This window comes from Drosophila tropicalis, unplaced genomic scaffold, assembly GCF_018151085.1.
Source record: "Drosophila tropicalis isolate 14030-0801.00 unplaced genomic scaffold, ASM1815108v1 contig_845, whole genome shotgun sequence".
In the NCBI taxonomy this organism is placed as follows: Eukaryota; Metazoa; Arthropoda; class Insecta; order Diptera; family Drosophilidae; genus Drosophila; species Drosophila tropicalis.
Window position 1 is genome coordinate 392,946 of NW_027173338.1, and position 24,340 is coordinate 417,285.

General features: G+C 34.0%; 2 protein-coding genes across 2 annotated transcripts; both read right to left on the bottom strand.

Annotated features, from left to right (window-relative positions):
* Positions 1-10,343: 10,343 nt before the first annotated feature.
* Positions 10,344-23,893, bottom strand: LOC137580896 (neural cell adhesion molecule 2). Its single transcript, XM_068295041.1, has 7 exons — positions 23,013-23,893; positions 17,484-17,729; positions 17,217-17,333; positions 16,281-16,412; positions 16,003-16,164; positions 11,297-11,785; positions 10,344-11,217 (listed from the first exon to the last, which is right to left on the bottom strand). The coding sequence occupies exons 1-7, from the start codon at positions 23,068-23,070 to the stop codon at positions 11,024-11,026; spliced, it is 1,398 nt and encodes a 465-aa protein (XP_068151142.1). The 5' UTR covers positions 23,071-23,893; the 3' UTR covers positions 10,344-11,023.
* On the bottom strand, positions 12,285-14,359 carry LOC137581143 (uncharacterized). Its single transcript, XM_068295322.1, has 2 exons — positions 14,128-14,359; positions 12,285-14,064 (listed from the first exon to the last, which is right to left on the bottom strand). Exons 1-2 carry the CDS (start codon positions 14,150-14,152, stop codon positions 12,428-12,430), a joined length of 1,662 nt encoding a protein of 553 aa, XP_068151423.1. The 5' UTR covers positions 14,153-14,359; the 3' UTR covers positions 12,285-12,427.
* Positions 23,894-24,340: the final 447 nt, after the last annotated feature.

Genomic DNA, 24,340 nt, shown 5'->3' on the forward strand with positions numbered 1-24,340 from the left:
GCAGCACTTTGTATTAATTTGCGTGATTAAAAACAAATTAACTGTAAATTAATTAAAAAATCATTTTTGTTTACCAGCGGCAAAGCTATAAATGTCTGTGCAAATTTATTGAAAATATAATTTTATACCAAGAAAATCTTTTTAATGGGACTAACAGAGTGATAGATAAAGAGGATATTGTTGGAAGAAATAGTTTAAAAACAGTTTTAAAAAGCAAATCGCAGCTAACAAGTCTGATATTTTCAGTGAAACTCTAAAATTTGGTAAAAAATATTAATATAATAACCATAAATTCCGGAAAAACTTGGTTGATGTTTGAACTGCAGTGACAATTCCTGACGGTTCTAGGTGCGAATCGCAGATTCAAATTATAATTTTCACTAAGAATAGAACAGTTTGCCATTCGGACATTTCTTTTTCACCTTTCTTTACCTGCTTGTCCATTCCTGATCTATTCAGCGGCTTTCAATATCCTTTGAACTGTGGCTACTATTTAACTACTTCCTTCAGTCACCCACTGACATGTTCTTTTTTTACTTACTCCCTTCTTTACTTAGTGACTCACTTGTTCATTGACTTCCTAGTTCAGTTTTCTTTGATTTGATTAGGTGATATGCTAATTTTATAATAATTAATCAAATAAGCTCGTAAGCTCTATCTATAGTCTGATATGCTTTAATCGTTTTAAACTTTCGACTTTTCGAGGATAAGAACTGTTCAGAATCCACAGGAAATAATAAAGTCATTACAACCTACACAAGTGAGTCAATAAGTCCATAGAACAAGTGAGTGAGTGAGGCAAACAGTCAGTGAGTGACTGAGTAAATGAACTTGTTTGCTCATTCAAAAGAAAGTCTAAATATTAACTTGATCTAATTGAAAGCATTATCATTAGACTATAATCTCACATGGTTAAAGAAATGTTGAGGCAGAAGGTATTAAGTCAGAACTCGTCCTGGCGGAACACAATTTATTAACTAAATACACTCTGACAGTATTTTTTACTTGGGTAACTTATTTGCGACATTTGCCAAGTTGATCATAAACTCTTAATCATCTATATATGATTGATGAATCGATTGTATTGATTTGCTACTTTCATTCAGCTAACCTTTTTCTCTCATTCAAAACTGTCAACATTTATTTTAGTCTTCAATAAATTATGTCTGCATATTTAACTAAAATGGCTTTTGAGGATATTTTGTCCCATCTTATTGTTTGTTTAATTTACCTCATTATTTGTTATGATACTAAAAGCAAAAACAAACGAACACTTACTATAGACTCCCTCCCATTACACACACACACCCCCTTTGTCCACTGGTATTAACAGCGCTAATTTCATCAGTTTTGTTTAAAATTTTGCAATATTTACAAAACACAAACAAAAACATGTAGTTGCAAAATATTTGGATATTTGAAATGCAAAATGCATTTGTGTTGGCTCTGTATCGAAATAAAATTATTGAATAAAACCCGGCCAAGTCAACCATTGCATTATACACACTCATACTCACTCGCACACATGGCGTATGCGTAATATTTAGTGCTTTTTAAAGAGCACATTTTGTTGATTTGCATAATGGCAAATGGCAAAATGTCGGTTCTATTTGTAATATTTTTTCGTTGTTGTGTGTGTGTATTTGTGTGCTCACGCATGTGGAAGAAGAACAGAGCCACAATTTGGCCCCAAACAAAATTGCGCAAAACTTAATAAAAACCAATGTGAATAGTTTTGCTTCGATGCGATGTAGATCCCAATTAAAATGCGTTGGCCGCAGTTTGAACGTTTTCCGTGTGTGTGTGTGTGTAAAACCAAAGGCCAAACAGGGCACAAAAACAACTCGTAAAGGGTTCAGTAAATAAGCGCATAATGTGCTACGATATTTAAGCAACAAATAATTACACATTTCGGGCCATGGCTTTAATAATTACCAATTAAAAACAACTGTATAAATGAAATTATGTATTCATGCCAACGGAATTTCAATTGAACTTACTAACTATGTGGAACTTTTTTTTTTTTTTTAATGCAATTTGCAATTGATATTTTTTTTCTTGTGTTTTTAGTAGAAGAATTTTTGGGTTTAAGCATTAGCATAAGCATCAATGCATAAATAGGTCAGAGTTGGCTCAGTGACAGATATATATAGGTAGATACATTTATCTCAATCAGTGTCTTAGTTAGCATCAAATTCAGTGGGGACTTTTCCGCAGGTTTTCTTTAGCTTTCGTAGAGTAATCTTAGAGGCAAAGAAAAGTGTAACTTTTGTGTTAAACAATCTTAATTCTGGAATACCCCTTTATAACACCGCTACTGATCTGTGCGAGATGGAGCCCCTCGAAATATGCCATTCACCAGTCACCAGGTAAGGACGACCTCTGTTCACTTTACCATATTCAACCATTGTCATTGTTTCACTGTAGTTTTTGGCACACAAAACTTTTACACCTTGTAACGACTTTTTAAGTGCCAAAAATGTAGAGCAAAATGAATATGTAACTCATCCTTCTTGTTCCATTTAAACGCGAGTAACACACACTCACACTCACACACACACACACATACAAATAGGTGAAATGCGTTGAAAATGAAAATAAATGTGAATATTTAAATGATTTATATGCGAGAACACACTTTTAGCACAGCAAAACTGTGAAATGAAATATGCCAGAGTCAAAAGGGGAAAATTGTAGAGACCATCAGGTGGCGGGGGGCTGAGACTGGTCGGAATAGGTAGCTAATGCCGATTTGGCTGAATTTTGCATATGTCAGTAAATGGCTTTCAGTAGTCTAGACAAAATATGCAACTCTCTTTCTTTCTCTCGCTCTTCGTTTTGAGTGTGAGCCGTCTGTTACATCCGAAATCCATCAAGATTAACATGGCGAATTGCCAGTTTTGCCCAAAAATATTGTCCAACACGAAATTGAAATACAAAATGGGTAGAAACTGCAACAAATTTTTGATGCGCTGTCACTGCGCTGATGATTTCTCAGGACAATTGTTGATACAAAACTGTAATTCCATCAGAAAGGTTTTATGTTTCAATTATAGCTGGAATTATTTTGGAATAATACATATCAACAAAAAGTGTCTTTTGTGTACGTACATCGAATTGTACTTTTACATTTTATGTAAAATGCCAACTAACGACATACTTCATACTAATATTAAATTTAATTACCGTTTTACGGAATTTCTCCGTAAATAGTTTATTTTTGTTTCGACTAGAAAAATATTTTAACAATCTCTTGTTATCTCAACAAACAAATAGTGAACAAAAAACAAATGTTCCCAATTTTTTCTATAATAAAATAATTTAATATTTACATAATTAAATTTTAAGTATGCATAAAACGACAAGGACCACATCGAAAACTGTAACCAAGAAAATGGGCCGAAAGCGAAAGATAGCTAATAGATATCTGATTCAAAGATATGAAATGGCTAATACACAAGATCAAAATAGGACAATTGACTGGGAAATTATCTAGATTAGGGCAAAAGAATTTCAAGATTCTATTACTATTGTTAATCAATCTCATTAAGGCCAATCAAATCAAAGAGTATATCTTGGAAAATGTTAGTCAAATGTTAGTTAGTTCTTAGCCATACAGCTGTAAGTTTTAATTTTAGGGATCTTTGAAATTATTGATCAATCCAATGAGAAATTTTATGTAAATTCACTGGACCTTAATGGATTAAGTCGAACAAACAAACCCACCAAAGACCTCAATCAATTTGAAATTTATCTACATCGGCTTATTTGCTTTCAGGTTAATAAATGAGTTATTAGGTATTTATTACACCTATGGGCCAAGTTTGACAAATCGTCAGCTTAATGATTTCTTGATGACTTGCCGTTTAATTATGCTTTTCCTCCTTTAATACATATATCGTATGTATGTATGTATATCTGGTTATATTTATACAGTAAATATAAAGTTTGCATAAGACATATTTGCATTTTGTATGCCATTAAGGGATTAGATATTCTTCATTAGTGCTTTGGAAAATGTCTTCAAATTAAGAAACATTTTGTAGGGATTCAGCTTTAGCAGAGAAAAAAATTAATCCTTACACGTGTCCTTTATGGTGCATTTAAAGTATAATGAACTTATCTTATTTTAGCACTTGACTTTAACTTTAAGTAAGTTAAAGCCGTTTATGTATTTGCATGAACAAAACATTTCCCTTTTACATAATAAAATGATTTTATTATTTTTGATCATTAAGACCAAATGTTAATTGCTTAATTATTTATGCACTGTCTGCTAATAATTTTGAACATCTATTGGCAGCCAAAAGCAGGGGCGGATCTGGGGATTTGAAATAATAAAAAAGTAGCTCCGTCGTACCCATAACCTAACTATAAACAACTTTTGAAATGTAGAGAATGTTACAATCATTTTAAAATATTTTCTTACGATAATCTATTGTATACTTTATGGAGTAAATGTCAGTATCCGATTCAAGGCGAGGACTGAAGCACTGGAAAAACCAAAATCTAAGTAAGCAAATTGGAACATCATCTTTCAATGTTGAAGTTAGTGTAAAAAATCGGTCAAAGCAGAGAAATTGTTTTAGTTTTTTAAATTTATTGTTAAATTTTTTAAGCCTTAAGTTTTTTCCAAGGACATATTGATAATACGACTTAAAAATAAAAAACAGTTGCTTTATTTGACTTTATTTCAGACAGTATTTAGGAAAATCTCAAACCTATTTCAAAAAGTTAAACTTTAATTCAAAAGTCAAAACAAAATTAGTTCTTGAAATTGAAATGCAGATTAAAAGGCATTATTTTAACTTGAGTTACTTTAAAAATTGACCATTATAAAATTAGGGCAACTTACGCTCAAATTCATAATTAAAGTTTTGTTGTGTTTATCCATATACTACCAAAATACTTTTTACTTCTCTAGTCCGCCCCATATTAGAATATGGATCTTGTGTTTGGTCTCCTCAATATGAGTTTTATCAAAACAAATTAGAATCTGTACAAAAACAGTTTGTACTCTTTGCCTTTCGTGATTTGCGCTGGGATCTAACTGTACAACTTCCATCTTATTCTAGTCGACTTCAGTTAATTAACCTTCCTTCTTTAACTAATCGTAGAACAATGCTTGGTGTAACTTTTCTTTACAAACTTTTGAATGGTGAGATTGACTCTTCCGAGCTGTCGAGCCAGATTAACATTTCTGTTCCATCTAGAAGGACCCGCAATTTCACACCGCTTATACTTCCCACTTGTACAACTAACTTTTCTCTGCATGAACCTTTTCGTATACTATGTAGTGACTACAACAGACTTTGGCACGTTATCGGTTCCGAAACATCGCTTCCGGGTAAAAAAACTGCGATCTTGTCTTTCCTCGCTCGTAATTAGTTGTAATCATCTTTATTTTAACCTATCCTGTTTTCTTTTTATATGTAACCTATTATCTCATCACATTTAATATGCTCTATTTCTTTAGTTTAATTTATGTTTATATATGTAATACGCTTATGCCCTTAGGTCGGAGTGGGTAGAGGTTGTAACATTAACTTTACTTAGGGTCATTCGTAACAGGCCCGGGCCTGGTGTCATACGGGCCACTTGTTCGTACTGAGCGTTGTACGACTACGTCTATTGAATTAAAAGATCAAAGTAACATAAGATAAAAATATAGAAATAAATCTTTATATTCGACTTAAACATTTTTTGTATTGCAAAGTCCAAGCAGGCCAATTTTGTATACCTCTACATTAAAAACTAATAAAATGTATTTTTCAATTATACAGTGAGCAAGACAAATCATAAATCATTCAAATGGAAATTTAAATTTAAGGTGGGAATTTTTTAGCTCTATTTTGTGTCAACAAATCTCTCCTTTAGTCTCTCAAACATTTTAAAACCCTCAAAAGATAGAAAATCCTTGATAAGTCATTTTACCAATTTAAACCGAGATTTTCAATCACAATGAATGAATGAATAAATGCAATGCTAAATGCAGCATTCACTTTGACAATTGACATTTTAGCTTTTGGTTTTTGTCATTGAAAATGTTGAGTGTATTTAGACAGAAACTGTCAGCGAATTCAATGTCAATTTTCAAGCAATAAATATATAGAAACACATACGTATCCTGGCAATCAACATCAATTTGCCATTTCATCAATTAAGATACTGACAGACATTATTTATTTATTTATTTTAAAAGAACAACAAAAATGTCAGTATGAAGAGACAACAAAAACTAACCAAAATGAATGAAACCAAGCAGAGTAAGAGCAGAAAATATATACCTACATATTGTTCGGTATATATTCAATCTGTGGCCGTAGCCAGAAATTACTTTTGCTGGAAATTATCATCAACATCGACATGCTACACTCGACCTCACTCACACACTCACACACACACTCACACACACACACATAACCACTATGTATGTAAATATATCTTAAATATATGGAAAATTCAATTTGATGCACATCAGCATCCATTCTGCATGCTGTAGTGCTGGTGCTGCTGATGTCACTTGCCCGACTCATTAAATATTAATTGTAAATTTTAATTAAAATAAACCGAAACGATTACGGTGTAGGGTAGTGGGTAGAGTAGGGCATTCAATGGATAGTCAAAGTGGTTGAATGAGTGGGTGGATGAATGGCTGCCTGCCTGAATGGCCAAGTAAACTAACTGTCTGCCCCTGATGGGCAGGTAATAATGTTTACCAATTCTTCCATTTTATCCACTGTTCGTCTTACCTCTCCCCTGTCTTTAAGCAATCAATGGACTACCATAGCCATTCCGATGTACATATATACATATAGGTATGTATATATTTTATCAGTGAAAAACCATTAATTGCCAACCAAAAGACGCACAATGGCCAGCAAAATAATCTGAAATAATGGAAGATATCGGTATGCACGTCTGATTGACTGACAGTTTTAACAATGAAAAAGGATTCTCAAGCAATCCCAATTCCAAGTTGACTTAAGCACTCTTTGTTTTTTATTATTAATAATATAATTTTTCTTTTTGCCTGTTTCGAAAGTTGGTTTAAAATTAACAATACGTTTGTGCTTTCGGATGTTAAATTATTACAGAAAATATTTACGTTATTTTGTGTACATGTGAAAGCACCTGGACTTTTACTTAATGTAATTAATAACCCTCTTCCAAATAAGCGAAATTTCAAAAGAAAATTATCAATTAATATATATGTATATATAATATATTGAATTACGAAAAAAATGAACCAAAATAATTTTAGGATTGTTTTAAGTTTTGAAATTGATAAGAAGCTGATGATCTATCTATGATCTTTAACATATAAGTAAGTAATGCGGCATATCTAGTTACTATACTTTGTCTTCAGTAGAAAGTAGAGCAAAAGGGGGGCTTAAGGTCTTCTTACCTCGAAAACAAGGCTATTAAAGGGACCTGTGTGATAAAAGTCGCTTAAATTAACTTCAGAGTCAAGAAATATTATAAAATAACTTAACTCATAAATTTATTTATTCTATCTGAAATGGCTAAGAATTTTTTGTAAAAAATATCAAGATATATTTAAACATTGATAAGAATTTTTAATTCAAAAGGTTATATTAAAATTCTTCAATACAAAAGTTATGCAGAATAATTTATGCTCCTGAAAGTATGCCACACTTTGAGTGTCAGACATTTTCATTGCCTTAAAAGCGTATACTCGAAGAGCTGAGGGGATTAAAATTTCTTGGCCATCGGACTCTGGAAGCTTGTCATTTTGGTCTAGTGAAAGAGCATCAGGAAAAGGCGAAAAAGGTCAGAGTCGCGATGGGAGTCAAAGCCGTGAAGTTGCCTGCACAGGAAATTGACAATAAATTGTGTTTTAATAATCTACGGTTACACATGCAGTCAACAGAGAGAGAGTGTGTGTGTGTGTCTGTTTGTGTTTGTTTGTCTTGTGGGCGTGGCACCTACATACAAACACAGATATTCACCCACACATATTTGCCCAATGAATTGGTTGAGAGGCAGCGTACAGATTTTATTTATTTTACGCCATAATTTCCTTGATTTTTTTTCGTTGTCACGTTTGCGGCCGGAATCGCATTGAACCGTAACATTTTTTTGGCTTTACAAAAAGCATACATATATATATATTTATTTATATGTAAAGCACAATAAGTTATTACGCCCGATTGCGTTAATGATCATTTATAGCTGAGCGAATCTCTAGGCTTATGTAAATGGCTCTGGGTGGATGCACAATGCTTAAGAGTCGCTCGAATTGGGAAAACTGAGAACTGGTAGCCGGTTGGGGACTGGTGACTGAAAACGGCAAGCAAAATGTCCATTCATGTGTCCTGTGGCGTATACGTAATATAAGTCACTGACATTGACTCTGACGACAAGGTTGGGGCTTCTTTTTCACAGATTTATGCTTAAGTGATGTAAATGTTTTGCCATTTGACAGTTTATTGACTTTTATGAGCTAGTTTATTATGGCCCCGTTTTTATTGCCAAACGTTTTTTTTACCCCCTTTGGGCAAAGACAGACTCCCAATGTTTGTAATTGGCCCTCGTGGCTGGCATAAGAAATGAGCCTTAACGCAGCGCGTTTCTCATGTTTCAGATTTTATGAGGCGAGAGAAGTGAAAGATTTGTTGTACTGATTAAAATTAACATCGTTTTACTTTCAAATGACATTTGAAGTAAATATTTATACTTTCGAAAGAGATTATTTAGTTGCCATTATACTTAGTAGATAAGACTAGTAATTTAGTTAAGTGTTGTCTTAGGCTGCCATTAAAAATTTAACATTTACCAGCGTACTTATATTAGGGTTTGTCTTGTTTTTAAGTTGTTTGTTAACAGTGTAAATTATTATTATTTTTTTATGTTGTTCATGTAGATTGTCCAAATAGATTTCATTTACTTTTGTAGGGCTATATATATTTTAGACAAAGTTCCAATATTAGTAAAGATTTAAGCCCAAAAGTATGTCATGGTAAGTCGGAGAATTTATTTTTTTTTTAAGTTTAAAGAACTACTGAAATCTCTTGCCTCTAACAAATTGTTAATTAGTAATGCTTGCACACAAGAAGTATATGTGTTAAACAGGATATTTTGAAATCTGTTAAAAGTATACAAAAAAAATTCTGTAACTTTCTATAGCATAACTTTAGGTGCCAACTTTTAAACGCCAGATCCCCTGAATTTACGAAATCTTGACCTAAAAGACTGAATACTCTCATTCCATTTGTCTTGTACTGACTGCTCTTGTAATACTTAACAAAATATTAATGATAATGCCTAATTATAAATCCTAGCATAACGATTTGTTTATTCGGGTCTCGTATTATTAAAAGGTATAGTATAAGGTGTTTGAAATGAAATAGAAGCAAGACATCGTAAGCAACTTTTGTAATTTCCAGATAAAGCATATTGTGTTCAATCTTTGCAATTTCTAGACTATTTTTATTTGTGAAATCTTTGAAGAATGAAAGCATAGAATTCTTTATAATAAGCTTCTGAAAATACTATGAAAGGAGCTGATATATGTGAAGAGAACTTTAAACTTTCTCCCGCCAGGCAAATACTCTTTGTAGAGTGCAACCAACCTTAAAGAGATTTGAGAGTCTTCAAGTCCTTGAATTAGACGGCAGAAAATGTTTCAATTAAATAATAATATTGTAAAGTATTCATAGCAAATTAAGCTATGAGTTAGAAAATATAAAAATTTAATATTTTGAACAAAAATGTATTAAAAATAGACCTATATTAAATAATATTTAGTAAGCTATTTATATGTAATGTCGGTACTGTATTCATAACATGCCTGATTAAGAGGCGACTAAATCAGATGCCTACTTAAATGTATTTTAACTTTATGTAACTTTTTATTGTTCAAAGTTGGTTAAAAGCCAACTATTTTTGTTGTTCTTGCTTTTTTTGATTTTTAAAGCACGGCAAATGTGTTGACTCTGTAAGGTTGAACAAATATTTGGCCAATGTTGGTAAGTCCCTTAATATCACTGCCTTAACATTTATTTCAATTATTAAAACTGGGCTTACAAAGTTTTAATAAAATATTTACATATTACATATGTATACATATATATGTCGTATAACTTACCTTTTCAAATTCCAAATTGAATTGATATGCTTTTATGTGTCTTGTACACATTCATTTGACTTTATTTTCATATTACCCATACGCACGGCTTACCAGCTAAACACATTTTTCATTACATTTTCATTTCAAAATTACCATTTCAATTAAGCTAAGTTAAATCCATTTCTATTATTGATTTGCCTTTGCTTTTATATTTTTTTAGTGATTTTTTTTATTATTATTTTATTCAATATTTTACTTTCGCATATGCATTTCATTTTATTTACTTTTCCCTCTCTTTTTCGTAAATATTAGTTTGGACTTTTGTAAAATTCATCAAAGTGAGTTTGTTTTTTTCTTTTTTTTTGTTGTGTTGGGGTTCTTGTTCATTGCTTTATGCTATGTGGAAAATTCTGAATTGCTATATGGCTTAGTTTTTGCTTGAACAACATTTATGTATGATAGAGTTAGGCATTTTTTTTTTTTTTTTTTTTTTGTGTATATATTAACTATAAGGTAGAGTTTGACAATGCATATGTATATGTTATGATTTCTCTATAAACATTTCGGTTTTGGTTTTTTGTTTTTCATATTTTCTTGCTTTATAAAACGTACAAAATCGATGAATGAAATGAAGAAGGAGTCAGCAAAATTCTTGGCATCTAAAATGTTGGCAATAGGCAGAAAATATCAAAGCATTTCTCTTCTTGTCTAGCCATCCTCTTCTTTGGGGTAAGTTATAAGTGAATTGCACACAAAAACTCTTATCACAGAAGATACATAATATAATATAATGTAAAAGAATATTAATAAATATTGATAACAAAAACTACACAAAGACCAACAGCAACAGGAACTAAGATCTACTTGGGTATGTGGATACAGATGACGACCAAGACAAAGATGAATCAATATATATATCAATCACAAAATCTAATGCCAAATCAATATAAGCCCTAAAAATGGCAATACCAAGTGACACCAGCATGTGTATACCCAACTGGAAGCCGCTGCTGTGGCAAAAATTTTCACATTACTCCAATCACTCAGTCCGGCCAAATTGCGGGAGGCGGCTCGCATCAAATAGGTCGTATTGCCCTGCAGATGCGAAATGATGAAACGTTGACCTAAAAACAAAACGAAAAAACAAACGAAAGAGTAAAGTGTTGCAGCTTAGATGATTTCTAGACATGTTCAGCAACTTACCGCGATGAAATGAAAAGTCTCTCTGCTTGGCATAACTCCAATTGCCGGCACTATACTTGAACTCATTCTCGCTCATATATGCCACACGATAGCCAAAGATTTGCATCTCATCCGATACGTTTGTCATACGCGGAGTACGCAACTCCAACTCGAAGGAATCGGCATGATAGCGTTTAATTTGAAAACGCGTTGGTCCAAGGGGCTTGGCCCCCGGACGTAATTTGATGACACGGTCTATGCTGCCCAAAGGATTCGCCACCTTGCATTTGTAGTCGCCAAACTGAGTGTTATTGCGTATATTCAGTTGAAGTGTGGCGCCATAATCGGCAACAAAGATGCGATGATTGAAGCCGACAATACCCTTGCCATTATGTGCCCAGGTGAACGATGGCGGTGGCTCGCCCATGGCATCGCAACTTAGATTGACAGAACCACCCACATAGGCATACTGCACGGGTAGTGTTTCGTTGTAGAACCAATGTGGCTTGTCTGAATTAGAGAGAGAGAAAGACAGAAAGAGAGAGAGATTGAGAGAAAGATTGGTAAAAGAGTTGAGCTGTGTGTGTTCTAAGCCCGCATGGTTTTAGACCAGTTTCACTTGGTTTCTGTTTGTTCACACCAGCACAGCTCACACAAACACACACTCTCTTGATGCTGGCTTAGATAGTGGGAGGAAGTGAAATGAGATTGGGTACCCTTTGTCTTTGTCCCTTGGTTAAATTCCCCACTGACACCGCACACGGCACATCAGTTACTGTTTTTGTTCGTTTTAGCTTGCATCTATTTAACCTTTACCATTTTCCATTGCACAGTGTTTTCACTATACTACAACATTTTGATTTACAAGTTTGATTATTTTACTTGCAGTAAGCTATATTACATTTGGCCTTTGGAGTTTTAAATCATTTTTACTTGGTGCAACAGGAAATTCGTTTTTTAAATAAATTCAATGTTATCCAATACGTTGATAAAATAAAACAAAAATCAGTGAGTTAAAAGTATTAACCAATTTTAATAATGCACTTCAAGTTTGGGAGTTATAAATATATCAATTAGTTGGGCATTAGATAGCCCTTTATTAAGAGTAACCAAAAATGGGAATTTTTAAATTAATTTTAATTAGTTATTGATTTATATTTGTTTCAATTGTTTGGGTTGATCCCAAATTATCTTGACTGTATCCTGAGCTGGGGGAGTCTCTAGGAACCGACATGACTTAAGATAAATTTCTATGGGCAACTTGCGCTCATTGTTTTTGTAGTAAATTGGCATCTTCCAAATGATATCGTCTAACAAATTTTTGGAAATCTGTGAACAACCCTCAAGGTTCACCTTCTGCAACTTCGGGCATCCAAGTACCAAAAGCGAAATGTTAGAATCGTTAATTTGTTTGCAGAATGCTAGATTGATGTGCTCCAGTTCTTTTAAGTTGGTAAACGCGCCCAAGACATCATTATCAATGTTCAGCGCATTACTGAGCGATAGAGTTTTCAATCCAACAAACTTTCCAATTTGCATAAGCATTTGCTTAGTAGTTTTGAGCGTTTCATTAAATCTTAATTTAATTTTTAGTTCTTCCAATTGCTCGGACTTAAAAAGTACTAGTTGTTCTAAGACTTTGGTAAAGTGAGAATTCTCTGATATGCCGTAAATGTAAATACTCTTCAGTTTAGGTAGATGGGCTATATCCCCGTATCGTCCACAAATGGAAAGGCCCAATCTTTCTAGTAAAGGGCAGCTGCCATTTTTAACCATACTTTGAAAAACCTCTGCATAGTCGGTATAGAAACCGCCAATATTAAGTTCTTTTAGTTGGGTTAAAGATATGCACATCTTAATTAAATGGCTTGACTGAACACGATCACAATACTCCAGGTTCAGGTTTTCAATAAGAAAGGGAAGCTTCTCCATATGAAGACCACTCAGAGGAGAGTTCAAGGCTAGGTTAAGTTTTTTTAGGCTCTTCAAGCTCTTCAAAGTTAGCAGCTTCTCATCAGTCAGGTTACAATGATATAATTTCAGATTCTCTAGCTTACTGGTACTGGAAAATATTTCAACCATGTTTTTTATACTTAAATCGACAGCCGATAGGTCCAAAGACTTCAAGTTGTTCAAGTTCAAGTTCCTTCCAAAATATTTAAACAAACGCTTGCCAAATTTTGAGTACTCGTAAAAACTGGAATTCAAATCCATCACATATGGTCCGGAGATACGAAAAAACTCGCGAATATCCCAAAGAGTCAAGTCTTCCAAATCTTGCAAATCGACCGATTTATGAATGGATCGTGTAGTTAATTGATAAACAGATTGAAAGCGCTTGCAAACACTATAAAAGTGGACTTGATCCGCCAATGGAAGCAATTTTAGAATCATTGATAGGCAATCATCAGGGAGCTTTAAAATATACGCCTCCCCTGACTGACCGCCGGCATTCTGGGGCTCTGAAGCCCTATAGAAATCCGGTTGATGCCAACTATCGGCCACAATGACATAGATTTTATGGCCCTCCACGTGATGAATCTTCGTTTCCAAAGCTTTGGTCGCAGCGCTTGCATTGGCAAAGAGCACGAATCCGAATTTTCGGTTAGGGACGGAAGTTCTTTTAGTATTGTCGAAGATCTTAACACTTATGACGTGTCCAAAACTAATAAAATGTTTAAAAATTGATTCATCCTTCAGAACTTCTGGAATATTGGTGAGAAATACCTTTCGGACTGGTATATTGTCTTCGGTGAACCACAACCCATTCTTCATATAGTGGGTTCGCACTGCAATGGGAATCCGCGTGAAATCATTGTGGTCGCTTGATAAATAACATTTTTATTACTTACGAGGATAGGTGTCCAATTTTAACATTATGTATTTTTCTTTGAATTCAAGAGCAATTCAGCTAAATTTTTTTTTTTTTTTTTTTTTTTAGCAGCACGTGTTATACGACAAATGTTCAGAGCAATTGAAGTGCTTGCTCCCTTTTTTTCTTACTTTGATTTCGATGAATCAATTCTGTTGAAATCTAGATGACAGAAAGCTCTACACGTTTTACGACTAGAAATATTTGTGTTGTTCGCCTCAAGTGAGAGTAATCGATTAAAATCTATTTCAATCTTTAGCGAATTCCACTAACTACAAGTAGATGGTAGTTAGACTCGTGTACTACGCTCGGTAGTAAAACCTTCCATTAAGACAGAGTCCTTATGCACTTAAGATGGCCTTAGCTTGCCTTTTGATTGAACCCAATCGAAATTCCCAACTGGTTAAACATGGAAGAAATGGTATGGCATAAAGATTTAATTATCAAAAGGTCATAACAAGCTTATAACAAAAATTTATATAGAGATTAAAATTTTATGACCAAAAATGAAAAATATATCTTGTTACTCGGTCAATAAAAAATTAATCAAAATTTTATGATCATTACAAAAAAATAACCCCACCTTGATTATTTTGGTTTGCTGTCTCTCTACATTTCCGGTTTTGAAATCTTTAACCACTGTGCCACGGTCAGTTCCCTAGACTCTTTACTATCTTCCATTCAAGCGTAAACTAATAGTACATTTTAGCATTTCGTCGTTGTCGTCGTCGCCGCTGTGGCTCATTGGAGTTTATTGCTGAGGAAATGCAAACATATATATATTACAGCATTTCATCTGGACTACTGTGCTCCTGATCCATCGCCAACTCTTAACTGCTGCTGCTGGGCAACAAATTAGTTTGGGTTTCCATGCGATGCTGTTTACTTTTGGGTCCCAGCTGCCCAGTTTGGTTTATGTTGGTCTTTGGGAAACTCAAACCATAGCAGGCAGTCATTAGTAAAATTTTGACGGCAACTCAATTGCATGAAGTAAAGGAGTATACATTTTAACTCCGCTTCTAGCCCCATCCCAAAGAAGAAGAAGAAGAGAGAAGTCCACTATGTGTTTGGATCTTATTTGCATGAAGGCACTGAATCTGAATGTGATTGATTAAACGATATGTTAGTCCTTTTGATATGGTAACATTTCATTAATTAGTCAAAGGAGATCAAATGGTAAGTGATTATACTAAAGATTTATTAAGTTTAAATTTTAACCTATTTGGATTCATCTTTACTCGAATGCCAAAGTCAATTAAAATTTGCATTTGCAACAATAATTTGCATAGTTTTTTTATTTTATATTTCCCAACATTTCCGCCAGTTGACCATGACAATTGGTATCATACCAAGGGAATCTGGTGGGAATCCCCAAAAGATTCAAGGCAACAGCAACAGCAAATTCACTTGCTCAGCTCAAGCAGCACCAAATCTCATTAAAGCCAACGAAGCATGGTCCAGAGGAATAGAGAAAGGAATGGCTTAAATAACTTTAAGCTGCTATCAGCAAAAGATTTTGTTGCAAAGTCTTGCCAATTTCCAAAACGAAATCCGAGTGGTGGGGGAATCGAAAATGCAATTGCCAACAAGTGCAGTAAAGAATAAATTCTAGATTAAATATTATCACAAAAAAAAGGAAATAAAATGTTGCACGTATCAAAAAAAAAATGGGGGAAAAATGCGGGTGACCACTCTCCAAAGAGAAAGCCAAATGGGAGAAAAGGGTTACTCCAAAGGCAAGGAAGAATTGCAGGCAAGTGACATTTGTCCTCATGGGTGTCTTGATATGTGATATGCGTGGGTGTGTGGGTGTGTGTGTGTGTGTTTGACCCCACATTGCCCGCATTGCACTTACGTTGTGTCCTTAGTAATATCGTTATTTGATCGGAATCCGAAAAAGTTGGTGTTATACGCATCGCACGACATGTATACTCGCCGGCATCCGTTTGAGTAACATTCCTGATATACAGTCCATTCGACAGTTGATTGTATTTCGATGACGATGAGTTAACAGATGCTAAAGCGGCAAGTCGCAAGAATAGTCACATAGTTAACAAATTTGCCCCTGACATGTACATACATACATACAAATGCATACAAATGTATGTACCCTCTTTCCTTTTGTCTACTCACTGTTTATATATTCGCCATTGTGCAGCCATGAGACTTCCGGTGCCGGCATTCCCTGGACAAAGCAATTGACCATAGCATCGAATCCTTCGCGTACCGACTGCACCATCTCCGTTTTGCCAAATGAAATTTTCTCTGTGTGTTTGCCAATTGGCAGTTGTAGTAGTGGATACAAGGAGGAAATTGTATAAATTGCTTTAGGGTACGAATGGCAGCAACTTTTGTAAATAGTTAGTCACGATATAGTTAGATAACTGCAATCTGTTTACATGGTCCCGTTGATGGACCGCCAACAGTTTGCCAAGTTCACAAAGTACACGCTGCAAACTTAGCAAGTCCCCAATCAATATGGTAATGAGAGCTAAAACTATGATGAGGCTTTGACCCTAGGGATATTTCATTACATTACGCATGTTTACTCATTTCTTCTCCTATTTTCGATTTCGATTGAACTCTATTTGGTTTGAAACGTAGCCCCAGCACAATTACTGCAAGCTATGTCCAAACTTTATTGATTTCACTTAACAGAATAGATGCAATATATGCAACTTTCTAATAAGAATACTAACTATGAAGGGGTCGTCTTTTAGTGGTAGTGGGAATTTTGATTTAAGTCGAATGTAAAAATTTCTTAAAACAAACAAAAAATTGCTAAAATATACCTTAAAGTTATCATTAAAAATTAAGGTGGAGCTATCCTTTTGGAACGCTTTGCAGCTACGTTCGTTGTGTTTGTAGAGGTATAAAGGACTTTCTTTGTTCCTTTGAAAAGCTGTTCTACCGGCTTTGTAGGACGAGCTTATCTTATTCATGAGTCGGCCTTTGCCATAAGAAAAAGTAGTCTATGCAATTGGCTTCATCTACAAACAGTGCAACTATTTGAAGTTCTTTTTTCTTCTGCCGTTCATACTTATTACTTTTATGGAGAAGTCAACTTACGATTTACAAGCAGCTCAAAGGATTTCTTAGCATCGCGCTCCGCATTCGCATTCACTTCGCAGGTCCAGTTGCCCTTGTCGTCCAATGAAATATGCTCAAAGACGAGGGCAAGCAAACCTTAAAAGAGTGAAAATGGAATATTCCAAGTGGCATTATGACGCAATGTGACTGGATACTTTTGCATAGCCTCCTGCGGCTACATCAACTGGCATTATCCATAAATATCTCTCCTGCTGCTTCTCTGTGTCTCTTGGCCCTTTCACTTACCCGTCTTCTTTTCAATGTGCACTCGCCCCTTGGTATTCTCTCGAGGCTGGCCGTTGGGATCACGCCACTTGGTGTCGATATCCTTTTGTACTGTTTTGCAGAAAATGATGAAGGAGTCATTTACAAAATGCGTTATTGATGGCGTCGATGGTGTCAGGGTAAGAGGAGGCAGTGCCAGCGGTAATGGCGTAAAAGAGTTGCCGCTCTCAACTTGACCAAGACCAAGGATTGCTGCAGTTGCAGCTGCTGTACGAAAAAACAGAAAGAATGCGAATTAAATTTATCACTCTTCAATGGAATGGCCAAAAGAAGTGTTAAGTGCCATGGCTAGTCGATAAAATGCTATAAATAACCACATCCACAGTTGAAAACAGAAAATAATGGAGCAATATGGGTTACTTTAAAATAATAAGTATTAAAGTTTGTTAAGGAGATAATCTTTGCTTTTGTTGAAATTTATTTTCCTTAAACCTAAAGCGAGCTTAATTTGGACAAGACAATATAAAATGTCTTCCTATTTTATTCTTAATCTATAGTTCCAGTAATTAATGTAGTAATTAAAATTTTTGTAATTACTTCATATAATTGTACGTTTGATCAGTCACCCAAAATCTTATTTATAAAATGATCAAGATAACTCATTGGAGAAAAATCACACACAGCCTTCTCACTCACAGCCTTCTCACTCTTTTCCCCCTTTTGAAGGGTATTATAAAACTAGTGAAACGTTTGTAATGTTTGGCCACGTTGAATGCTCTAATAACTAATTAACTTTTAAGTAGAAGGCGCTTTCTTTTTTGTTAAATTTTTGTTTTAAATTTAATTAAATTCAACGTGAAAGACAGCGTGTAAAATGAATTTTCGTTTTTTGTTTTACAATATTTCTTACTACTTTTATCTCACTTACTCTTTGGCTCTCTCTCTCTCTCTGTCTCTCTTTATGGGTTGCTCTTGTTTTTGTTTGCTTTATGCATTTTTAATAGAGATGCCTTTGCTGCAACTTGCATTTATGTTTAATGAACAACAACAACAAACGAACTGGCTAAGGGTGAGTTAGCCATGGCAACTTGCATTCTATTTAAACATTTTCTTAGCATACATTTCGGCGCACCTTTAACAAAGCAAATATTTTGAAAATCAAATTAAACAGGCTTCAAGTTGGGGAAGATTTAAATTTTTGGCGTTCTTTCATTCGATTAAAGCCCCGAAAAATTTAAGAGACCTATAGGTTTATCGTTTTCATTTTGTGACCCCCACGGGGCATGCATTTCGCCTCAATTCCCAACACGCGACGCTTTTTCCGCTAAAAAGGCACACCCTTTCGGAAAAACCCCTCGAAAACTCCATTTGCCTGCCCCCTACTCCTTGCCGAGTGCGCCCCGATTGGCGCCTGACTAAAATTTCAGTCAAACAATTTGAGAGCTTTTGTGCGGACAAAATTGAAAATAAATACCCGAAACTATTTGGAAAGGGATAAGAAAAGTTTTGCAATGTTTTTTTTTTTTTTTTGTTTTTTTTTTTTTTTTTGTATTTTACCTCGACTAACATCTGCCCAAAATAATTATTGGTAATTGAATATGGGCAGGAGCTCTAAGTGTGTTTCAAAGAGGATTTCATCTCTAAACGATAAACGAATTTATTTGTAACTTAATATTTTTCATGAAAAATAAAAACTTGTTGCTAATAAAGTTTGTGTGTGTGTGTGTTTTTTTAAGCTTTTCCTTTTTTTTTTTTTGTCAGTTTTGGTTTGACCTCATTTTTCAAAATGAATAGTAATTGAAAAAAAAAAAAATTATTCTATTGATAGACATTTTTGTAGCATTTTACAATTCTTTTTTTTTATTATTATAAAGTAGATAAATATACCCATGTCGATATAGTAAATTGTGATTGATTTCTCCGTGTAATGCATTTGCATAACTGTTTATATGAGATTTCATGTGTGTTCAGTTCGAATGAGGCTTAAATCTTTTCAGTTTGCATTATACACTCTTAATTGTTAAAATGTTAATGTTTAAAAAGTGTTAAAATATTTCATATTTTTATTCTTGCAATTTATCCTTTCCATGACAATTAACAGATAAATTGATAACGTTGACAATTCTAAATAAATTATATAAACACATATCCTATAAAAAGAAGAAAGGGTTGATGAGACTGTGGGGTAGGGGGAAGTGCAAACAAAATAAACCTTATATGTATATGAAGCTTCCCCAAGTCCATGTATCTGCACTCTGGCTCTATTTGGAAAATGCAATTGAATCCCCATTGATGCATAGGTTTGATTTATGGACGGATACAAGAGCTATTTTGATTAATACTCAAACTGAATATTACTAAGCTTAATTTCTTACGTTTCTTATCAGAAACCGCCAAAAAAAGATTATCTAGATCCGTCCATGGACTATCCCTGCTTTGAATAGAGTAACCTGAATTTGAGGGGTATCACTGGGTAAAGATAGGAAAGTGGTGGCTGAATGCGAATGGAGTATTGTAGGGTTCAGAAGGTCGTCAGGTTCTCATACCAATATTTTCACCTACATTTACGTTAGAAAAGAATATCATCAAGCAATAGCTTAGAAGGGTTCTTTAATGCTCGATGTCTTAAGAAATTGCACATTTTAAAGTCGCAATTCATGGTGTTACCATGAGAATGATATTAAATTTTTTTAAATATAAACTTTTCAAATTTTGTCATGATGTTATGATGTCACAATAATAAATTAAAAAGCCAAAACCTGCAACTTTGCTTAGATCAAGTTTAATTGTGTCATGTTAAGACTTAATAAAAGAAAATTTCACCTCATTTGTGCTCCTAATTGACATCATAATAAAGTGAGTCATTTACATCCGCTGAAATATTATTATTCCACCTTGCGATATATGAGTAGTTCTACCTTTTGACATATTTTTCTGAATCTATTTTATACTAAAACTATGTTTACTTTTTAGTAGAAGTAAAATATATTAAATGCTTACAATATTTGTTATGAACCAATTAGATCGGTTAGAGGAAAGTAACATTCTTACATTTATTTTGTCATTTATATCGACAACGCTAAGAAAATTTTAGTCTGCAAGTACAAAGAGCACACATTTATTTCAAAAAAATAATTCTTTACTTATGAAATTTTCGGCCGTCAAGTGAAAATGTTGCAAATGATGTCATGGTAATGGAAAATGGGCCTGGCTAAGACATGTGTGCTGGAAGACTAACTCTGTGCTAAAAATTGGTCACATGCCAGCTTAAAGATGAAACGTTTCTTAAGAATAATAAAGACTACCATTAGACATATATGAACAAATAACAAGGAATGTGAATTTCTTTTTCCAGGAAAACACTACAAATTGCCCAAGGAGATACCTACTTACATACGTATCATACATAAAAGATAAATTAAATGCTAAACATTAACCATGTTAAAGCAATCTCTTAGTATACGCATGAAATTTTCTTTAGATGTATTTGTGAATGTGAAAATTGTTTTAAAAATTGTCTGCTCTACCATGAAAAACAATTTTCTTTTTATTTGCAGGCATAAAAACCAGACGATTCATATGCAAGATCTGTGTGGCAAATGTGAAAATAAAACAAATTGAGTTGCCATTGTTAGATTTCTCTCTCTCTCTCTCTCTGTCTTCCATGCCTTACATTTATGTATATTTTTTTCCTGTGACTTCAATTTGATTGATATGCAATGCACAAAGTTACCAACAATCACATAGGAAAAGCTTTCGCTCTATTTAAAAGGGCACAAAACCTGAAAAGAATGTATGAAGGTACAAAAAAAAAAAACCGAGAAGGAGGAAAAAAAGTAGATAAATTTGAATTTTTATTGGATTTACTTCAATTTGCCATAGCCAACTCATGAAATATTATTAAATTTAATTTGATGTATGACGGAGCACATGTTACTTATGCTTAATATACGATATGTAAGGGCTAGTATTTGGCTTTTGATGTTTGCCATGGGAATTTAGAATCCGACGGAGTGAGGCTTTGAAATGGGTTTCAAAATCGACGATTGGAAGGAGAAATGGCAAAAGAAGAAGAATGGGCGTTGTAATAATATACCTAAGAAAGGTAATAAATAAGTATGGAATTCTAAGACATTTGATTTGATATTATTATTTAAATTCTGTAAACTGCTGAAGCTAAAGTCGAATTTAGTCTAATTAAAGTTAATATTGTCTAAGACAATCCATATAAATTATAAACATAAATATTGCAAATACTCTCTTTCGTTTTCTAGTATAAACATTCCTTATATACTAATGATTATAATGAAATGAAATAATTAACATAATGCCAAAAACAGACACGACAAACCCGATTTGTTTGGACAGGAAGAGAACAAAGAACAGCGGATCAGCGACGGGTCGGGTCAATAAAAGTCTTGATGAGAGATCGCCCGGTTCTTCTAGTATTATATTTAAGCCATGTACCAAATATTATATTGAATGATGTGCAAGTATTCGCATTATAAACTAGATAACCGATCGCCTTCGTTTGTGCGGAAGTCTGTATACTCTTATTAAAACCCCACCAACAGGTGGGAGAGCAGCTCACGTAGAATTTCATTCGTCTCTCATAAAATACTCCATTTGAAATTTCGAACTTTACAAGTAGTTGGAGTTAAAGTTAAAAAAGAGCTCAATGGTTGTTGATTTTCCAAAGGTAACAGATCTACGTAAATGATGTTTTAATATAAGACGATAACAGAACAGAAAATACAAAATTAATTACGATTTCTTATAAAGAGTTACTAGGGTATTTTAGCAGGATATGGAGTTAGTATTCCTTAGAAGTATTACAAAATATATACTAACTAATTCTACTAATATATTAGTGTTTGAATTCAGTTTGGTTCAGCAAACAATATAAATAATTATTTAATGTAAAACTAATCTTTGTAGAAAATATTTATTGCTAAAAATTAACTAAAGAGTCTTAGAAAGTCAAGTAAATTTAACTGACAAATTTGTACGACCTAAAAATATATTTAATTTTGTAAATAATTAAATTTAACACAACATTTTCTATTAGATTTATTTGCCTTCTCTTAAAAAATATGTACTTATGTAATATATCGTATCGCCTAACCAATAAGCAAATATTATTAAAGGTCACATGGGGTGGAATCACCAGTCCGTCTCTGGTCTAAACAAAACTAGTTAAGACCATTTCACTTTCAAGTGCTTTGTAGTCGTTTAAGATGCTGACTAGATAATTGGTGTATTTAGTTGACATTTTTTCTAACAAAGCTCGAGTAAGTAATTTAAATTTCTCTCTTCGTAAACAAAAGAAGTTCGCATATATTTTGAATAAGGTAAATGTTATTTTAAATCGTTTTTAGGTGACATCCATATGCTTATTTACTTATATATATGTATAGATATGGATGTATGCAAATTGTAGACTAAAATCGTAGACAAGCAAAATCAATTAAAAAGAATACCAGAACTCTTGTTGCTGTATAAATAAAGAACTGCAAACTAAGTCAAATGGCACATTTACAATTTTCCTACCATTATGGGAGAGGAGTAGCAGGAGGGTGATAGGACAGAATGGCATTAAAATATCCATTTCTCAGCTTTATTCCGAGTCCTTATTTTGCCGTTTTTAATTGTTGTTTCGCTAAGCTGTTGGCTCTTTTCCGCTGGAGGACGTAATCCTTAATGGTTAATTTAACTTGTCCGATTGTGTGAGAGTTTGTTTTGTTACTTATCACTCGATTCTTCTTTATTTATTTATAACTTTTTTTTGCACTTGATTATTAAACGACACAGTCACATGTCTGAGGCCGCAATGATTGCTCATGTGGCACCAAGAGCCGACATGGCCGAAAAAGCGACAGCAGCAACAACAACACTTTCACTTTGACTAGGATGACAAAAGCATGAGGATGACATCATCGTTATGGGCAATGCCAAAATCATCATTTTGTTCCGTTTTGCGCTTGTTTTGTTTCTTTCTTTCGTATTTTGCCGTTTTTCGCCTTTTCCTTATACTCGGTCTTTGTATAGTACTGTGAGTTGCGTGGTATGATACGGCAAGGATAACATTTCCGGCAACATATCTTTTTGGCACACACACAAACTTTTATTCTGCTTTTGTCCTTGCTGATGTTTGCGTTGTTGTGTATAGTCGTCCCTCACACGCCAAGAATCACGCTAAATTCCCGCTTTCACATTTGTGTTTACAACAAAAATAAAGGATTCATCTCGCGATTTGAGAGATCCATTGCAAACGGACGCCGAAGTTCGACTGAAAGTGCATAGCGGCAACTACCGACGACAGGATACGGAACCGCCGCTCTCCGGATGCCCACGAAAACGTACGAAGTTTACGCACTCATCGTGAGGGAATGCGAACAAAATTGGAAATAAAATTCGTTTTCAGCCGCTTCCCGTTAGAATCAGAGTGAAATCAGAAAATATACTGAAGTCTCTGGCTATCCTGTGCAATCCTTTATTTTCGTCCATGTGGTTGAAAAGGGAAACTTACAACTTCGGCTGGACGCAATGTTGACACAGTTTCCGGGTCCCCCAAAATGAGATGTTGCTACACAACAAACACTCCTGCCCTTGATTCTTTATATTCGAAATGTTGCAAATGTCCTGCCAGGGGTAAATGGACTAAAAAGCTTGTCCTTTAAGCTTATATTAGGAGAAATATGCAGCTTTCATTGGTAGAACAGTTTATAGCGAGTTTATAGGCATTTATCTCTATAACTTATTTATGGCAGCTGAGTTTATGGCATGTGTGTATCGTCCTGTGAGTAAAAACAGGATTCGATTGCTATAACTCTAGCATAAATAAAGCGTGTGTAAAGATATAAATATAAAGTTTATGG